The sequence below is a fragment of the Mustela nivalis genome, assembly GCF_964662115.1.
Source record: "Mustela nivalis genome assembly, chromosome: X".
NCBI lineage: Eukaryota > Metazoa > Chordata > Mammalia > Carnivora > Mustelidae > Mustela > Mustela nivalis.
Window position 1 is genome coordinate 2,664,349 of NC_139040.1, and position 6,745 is coordinate 2,671,093.

General features: G+C 65.2%; 1 protein-coding gene across 1 annotated transcript; it reads right to left on the reverse strand.

Moving 5' to 3' along the window:
- Positions 1-446: 446 nt before the first annotated feature.
- Positions 447-4,488, reverse strand: MAGEA4 (MAGE family member A4; the record flags this gene model as incomplete). The annotated part of the gene is made up of 3 exons (XM_082717954.1): positions 4,445-4,488; positions 1,641-1,704; positions 447-1,469 (listed from the first exon to the last, which is right to left on the reverse strand). The coding sequence occupies exon 3, from the start codon at positions 1,446-1,448 to the stop codon at positions 447-449; it is 1,002 nt and encodes a 333-aa protein (XP_082574080.1). The 5' UTR covers positions 1,449-1,469; positions 1,641-1,704; positions 4,445-4,488.
- Between the last annotated feature and the right edge of the window lie 2,257 nt (positions 4,489-6,745).

The window sequence follows — 6,745 nt, forward strand, 5'->3', positions numbered from 1 at the left end:
CCTGACCTGAGCTGAAGGCAGATGCGTAACCAACGGAGTCCCCCAGACGGCCCCGGGACATGACAAAACTCGTAACTCTTGAACTGGGTCAGGACAAACGCTGTGTTGGGGGATGTCACGCACACACTCAGCCACTGAAGCCAATGAAACCTCCTACGCCAAGGAACCCACTGGAGAGCTCACCAGGGACACCGAGCTCTGAACTTGGGAGGCATCGCAGGGAACCGCCCTCCACATCCCCAAAGGAGGCTCTTTGCCCTGCATTTTCCCCCAAACCTCCCTGACCCTGCACTGCTTCGAAATCCCAGGGCTCTCTCTTCACACACACACACACACGCACCACAACAGGGAAGAACCAAGAAACAGCCTCACTTCGTGCCCGGAACCCGCAGGACAAACTGCCGACCCCGCCAGGGCCCGGACCGCACCACAGCCGCTCCTGGGGCTCAGGACCCCTCTTCCTCACGGCTCACAGCCTCTTCAGAGGGGGCCAGGGAGGGAACCGGCAGCCCGGGATAGACCCGCAGCAAATACTCCAGCACCTGCAACCTGCTGGTTTCCGCGTGGGCCCTGGGACCCCACAGGAACTCGTAGCGGGCAGGGTCACTGCCGGGCACCTGCCGGTACTCCAGGTACCCTTCCTGCACCCAGACGTTGGTCAGGAGCTCCCGGGGCTCCCCGAAGATGATGTGCTCCTCGCCGGCATACACCCCCATGACCCCCAGCGCTTCCCACACCACCTCCTCGGGGGCACGGTCGCCCTCCAGGAGGATCACTGCCAGGAGCACCACCAGGAGGCCGGTCTTGGGCGGGCCCTGCTCACCGCTCAGCATCGCATCGCAGGTGAGGCCCAGGACGGTGACCAGGACGTAGCAGTGCTCGCTGGGGTCCACTTCCTTCACCTCCACGCCGAACACCAGCCGCATGCACTCGGACGCCTGGCCCAGCATCCCGGGGAAGGCGGCCTGCTCATCCTCGCCGACGATCGCCAGCATCTCCGCCTGGCTGGCCGGCTCCTTGGTGAGATACTTGAGGAGCAGGAACCCCACCAGGTCAGCTGTCTTCTCCTGGAGTACGTCAGAGACCCGGGGCTCGGCTTCGTCGGACTCCTCCCCGGTGCTGGACCCCTCCTCATCTGAGCTGCTGGAGCCCTGGTCGGGCGGGCTCCAGGCAGTGGCTGCCATGGCCGCGGGCAAGGGGCAGGCCATCTGAGGGCTCTGGGGAGGACTCGGGGTCCCCGCAGCAGACCCCTCCTCCTGGGGGCCCAGAGACAGGGCCGAGCAAGAGAGGGAAGGGACGGTGGACTGGGAGGAGGCAGAGGCGGAGGAGGGAGGTAGGGTCTCCTCCCCTCCAGCCCCGCACTGCTGAGCCTCCCCCAGGCCCTGTCCCGGTCCTGGACCGGGGTCTTCCTCCAGCTTCCACAGCTCACTCCTCTGACCCAGGGGCATGGCGATGGTGTCGGGCTGAACCTGAAGACACATGTGGGTGGCTCCTCAGGGTGCAGCCCAGCCAGCAGAGGCCCGGATGTCCCAGAGCTGACAGTGGGCTGCGTCGCCCAGGGGTGCCCAGGGGTGCCCTCTGCGTTGGGACCCTGGCGCCAGGCTCACAGCAAGTACCTCACCTTGACCACTGGCACTCACCTGCACCGTGATCTCAGGGACTCCTGCCTCACACCGAGGGCTCAACAGCTGCTTCTCGATACCCCTAGGGGAGAAAAGGAGGAGGCACCTCAGGGGACACCCTTAGAGCACAGCCCCGGGGCCCAGGGCACACAGGACGGCTAGGTTGGACTCCTGAGTCTGCCACCCGTCCAGGCTGGGCCGTCCCCTCCTTGGCCTCTCAGGGGACTTCTTCCCCCTGCCAGGACCTAAGCCCCACGCCCCTTGGCCCAGAGGCCAAAGGGTCCCAGCAAGAACACGCGGCCCTGAGCCTCCACGGAAGGAAAGCAAGGGGGTCACATCTGGACCGGCCTGCATTAGGTCTACAGGGCTCGTCACGGGTCTCCAGGGATGGCCACATGTGGGGGTGCCATCTATGTGGGATGGGTCTGCTTCTTGGTCTATACCTTGACCCCAGGAAGGCCTGGGAAAACTCCCGGTGTTGACTGGAGGCCACCTTCCTAGTGTCAAGGCCTCATCTCATGGAGAAGCCGGAAGGAAAAGCGAGGAGAACTCAGTCTGCCCACCGATGCCCCGTCTCCCCACTGTCTCCCCGGATCCTGCTGTGGAGACATCTCCTCGTTTCTCACTTCCACCCCTGCCTCCTCCACTGACCTGAGTACAGACCCTCAGGCACAGACCCTCCCCTCCCAGAGCCCAGGGAATTGGGGACGAAGAGGGGCTCAGACTGACAGACCCAGCCCGGGTTCTCAGGGCGGTCAGTTAGAGCTGGCCAGATTTCTTGGCCATCCCCTCCGCGTCCCAAGGGGGTCCTCGTTCCTGTCTCGGGGGTCCCCACATTGATTCTTGCTGTACCAGGGCCTCCTGTGTGTCTCCCAGGTGGGCTTCCTCAGATGACCCGACTCCGACCTCTCCCAGCATGGCCCGCGCCTCCCTGAGAGCTCCCAGAGGACGGTGAGGAGCCACCACGTCCATGTCCGAGGGTCCGTCCCCCACCGTCCGCTTCCAGCAAGATCCCAAAGGGCTGGCAGTGGGGACCGAACCCTCTGTCCTGGGATGGGGATGCCCTCGGGCTCCCGGGAGGCTAATCCTCCTTCTGGCCAGGGCCTGGTCTTCCACGCAGCCCCCAACCTGAGATAGAGGCCATGTGCCCCTCGGCCCGAGACCTCACTCCCCGAGGTCTCTCCACCTTCCAGCCCATGAGACAAGTGAGCATGCCTGCCACCTTGGGCTACTGCTGACCAGTCCTCCCTGGGCTGCCAACCGGGCAAGGCTGGACTCCGGGGCACTGGCTTCTTTGTTGAGAAGGGGGACCGGGTACGGCCAGTCCTGCCCCAGGGTCCTCATCCTCTCTCCCAGAAGGACCTGAGACCCTCCTCCCCATCCCATGCTCCTCTCTCTCTCTCTCTTTCTCTCTCCCACACACACACACACACACACAAACACACCCACAAGCCCTCCACACCCCAGGCCGTGTTCCTTCTCACCACATCCCACAGTCTCTCACACCCAGATGTGGACATCAGGACAGGCATGGGCTCCTCCTACACTGGGGCCTCCTCTCCGAATTGAACATGCTGGGGACCAGGATCCTCAGTCCTCCCTCTGGTCCTCACCTTCCACCACAGCAGGCCCACGGTCCGCCCGGGAGGTCCTGAAGCCCGATGCTTCCACCCAGACCCGCGTCTCTGGGAGACTTGGCGGGAATGCAGGGCTCGCCCGATGTGATCATCTGTCCCTGGGGCCTCCTGGGACCAAATGTGGTCTCTGTCCCCAATCCTGCAGTCCTCCTTGCGGTCCTCGCCTTCCCCCCCAGCCACACACGGTCCATCTCCCCCCTTACGCGTTCTTGAGGCGGTGCTCCATCCTTGTGACCACCGGTCCTCAGAAGCCCTGAGTCTGAAGTGGCCACCCACGGCGTGGGATCGCCTGCCCCAGGAGCCTCCCGTGGCTGAACCAAGCCGCGGTCCAGCGGGCTCCCTGGGGACTCCCTCGGGTCTTCTCGCCTCGAGCCCTAGCGGGTTCCGGGCCTCTCCTGTCTGCTGTCCCGGGGCCGGGGCTCCCACACCAAGGCTATCGCTCCCCTGAGCCCACTGGCTCAAGCCTGTGACCACGATGTGCAGCGGCAAAGCCCAAGACTTCCCAGGGCTGACCGCGGGGGCTGAGATGGGGCGTCCAGGTGTCTCGGGCCTTCTTCCCCTTTCCAACGGGGCTCCCTGGTGCCTATGCCTTTGTGTGCTCTACTGCCCGTGGATCGCCTCCTGGACCCCAGCGCATCCAGCATCCGGGAGACCCAGCTGGGCAAGTGAGGTACACAAACACGCACATACCAACACAAATGAGGAGTCCGTGTCCGACACTAAGACGTCTAGGGGCTGCCTCTGGTTTGGGGTCCAGGGTCCCTCAGACCTCCCTCTGCATCCTCGCCGTGAAACCCAGCACGGCCTGGGCTGCCCCCTGCCCCTCTGAGCATCAGCGCCTTCTGCCAAGGTCCCCAGTGTCTGTGAGACCCGGATGCGGACGTCCGGACTCGCCACGTGCTCCCATCCCCCTTCCGGAAATTCCCTGTCTCTGGGCTCGGGTCCAGGGTCCCTCAGTCCGCCCTCTGCATCCTCGCCGTGAAGCCCAGCAGCACCTGCCCCCACGTGTTTGCCCACGCGAGGGAGGCCCTCTTCCTTCGGCAGAGGTCCCCAGTCACTAGAGAAAGCCTGAGGCGCGAGTCCCACCCTAGGGGATAGGAGACCCCATCCTGCCAGATGCCTTTCTAAACTGACCCTGGGAACCCAATGCTGTGAGGTCCCCCTGTCCTGCCTCAGGGTTCATACCTTGAATCACATTCGCGCCTGAGCCCTCCCTCTGACGACCTGAGATCGGCTCCTTACACCAGGCGCTTTATCCCCAAGAGACCCGGATGCGGAAGTCCGGACTCGCAACGTGCTCCCATCCCCCACCACGGACCTTCCCTGCCTGACTCTGGGCTAGGGTCCTGGATCCCTCAGTCCTCCCTCTGCACCCTCACCACGAAGCCCAGTATGACCTGGGCCCGCCCCTCTGCCCGCCTGAGGGAGGCCCCGCTCCTTCCACCAAGGCTCCCAGTCTCTCCGGGGGTCCCGAAGCCCCAGTCAGGCCACCAGATCTCTTGTCCCATCCCCCCCGGGCGGACTTCACGGAATGGCCTAGGGAGCCGACGTGGGAGAGGTCCCCTCTGGCCTCCCTCGGGGTTCATACCTTGAATCACATTCCCGCCTGAGCCCTCCCTCTGACGACATGATATCAAATCCTTACACCAGGCCCTTCGTTACTCAGAGACCCGGATGCGGAAGTCTGGAATCGCCACGTGCTCCCATCCCCCTCCACGGACCTTCCCTGCCTGACTCTGGGTTGGGGCCAGCGTCCCTCAGTCCTCCCTCCGCATGCTCACCGTGAAGCCCAGCAGGACCTGTGCCCGCCCCTCTGCCCACCCGAGGGAGGCCCTTTTCCTTCTGCCAAGGTCCCCGGTCACTAGAGAAAGCCTGAGGCGCGAGTTCCACCCTAGGGCATAGGAGACCCCATCCTGCCAGATGCCTTTCTAAACTGACCCTGGGGCCCAAATGCTCTGATGTCCCCCTGTCCTGCCTCAGGGTTCATACCGTGGCTCGCAATCGCCCCTGAGATCTCCCCTTTGAAGACCTGAGATCGGCTCCTTACACCAGGCGCTTTATCCCCGAGAGACCCGGATGCGGAAGTCCGGACTCGCCACCTGCTCCCATCCCCCACCACGGACCTTCCCTGCCTGTCTGGGCTGGGGTCCAGGCTCCCTGGGTCATCCCTCTGCATCCTCTGCACGAAGCCCAGCAGGGCCTGTGCCCGCCCCACTACCCACTGAGGGAGGCCCCGCTCCTTCTGCCAAGCCCCCCAGTGTCTCTGAGACCCGGATGCACCAGTCCCACCCCAGGGGCTACGAGTCCCCATCCCGCTCAGGTGCCTTTCCAGACTGACACTAGGGCCTGAATGCTGTGAGATCCCCTCTGTCCTGCCTCATGGTTCATACCTTGAATCCCATTCGCGCCTGAGCCCTCCCTCTGACGACCTGAGATCGGCTCCTTACACCAGGCGCTTTATCCCCGAGAGACCCGCATGCGGAAGTCCAGACTCGCCACGGGCTCCCATCCCCCACCACGGACCTTCCCTGACTGACTCTGGGCTGGGGTCCTGGGTCCCTCAGTCCTCCCTCTGCACCCTCACCACGAAGCCCAGTATGACCTGCGCCCGCCCCTCTGCCCGCCTGAGGGAGGCCCCGCTCCTTCCACCAAGGCTCCGAGTATCTCCGGAGGCCCCGAGGCCCCAGTCAGGCCACTGGACCTCTTGTTCCATCTCTCCCGGTGGGACTTCCCGGAATGGCCTTGGGAGCCGACGTGGGAGAGGTCCCCTCTGGCCTCCCTCAGGGTTCATACCTTGAATCCCATTCGCGCCTGAGCCCTCCCCCTGAGGTCCTGAGGTCGGCTCCTTACACCAGGCGCTTTATCCCCGAGAGACCCGGATGCGGAAGTCCGGACTCGCCACGTGCTCCCATCCCCCACCACGGACCTTCCCTGCCTGACTCTGGGCTGGGGTCCAGGGTCCCTCAATCCTCCTACATCCTCACCAGGAAACAAAGCAGGACCTGCGCCCGCCCCTCTACCCCACTGAGGGAGGCCCTGCTCCTTCTGCCAAGGCCCCCAGTGTCTCCGAGACCCGGACGCGCCAGTCCCCACACACTGGCCATGTGTCCCCATCCCGCCCGGGGCCTGTCCGGACTGGTCCTGGGGCCGACCTCAGTTTCGACCCCTCTGTCCTGGGCTCCCAAGTCCCTCGGTCCTGCCCCCGCTCGGGCACGACCCCATCCCCCCTGACCCCCCAGGGCCTCCCTGGGCCGCGGCCTTCCTGACCCGGCATCCTCGCCCTCCGACCAAGGTCCTCAGCCCCCTCGGACCCCCGAGGCACCTTTCAGCCGACGCCCCCTGTGGCCACCCTCCCCAGGGGCCCCAGGGTCGGTCCGCGGCGGGGCCCGAGGGGCTGCACCCGCTCGGGGCAGGCTGGGCCCCACCGATCTCCCTCAGGTGCCCACACTCGCTCCAGGGAGGGCCTGGGCCCGTCCCTCTGGGGAC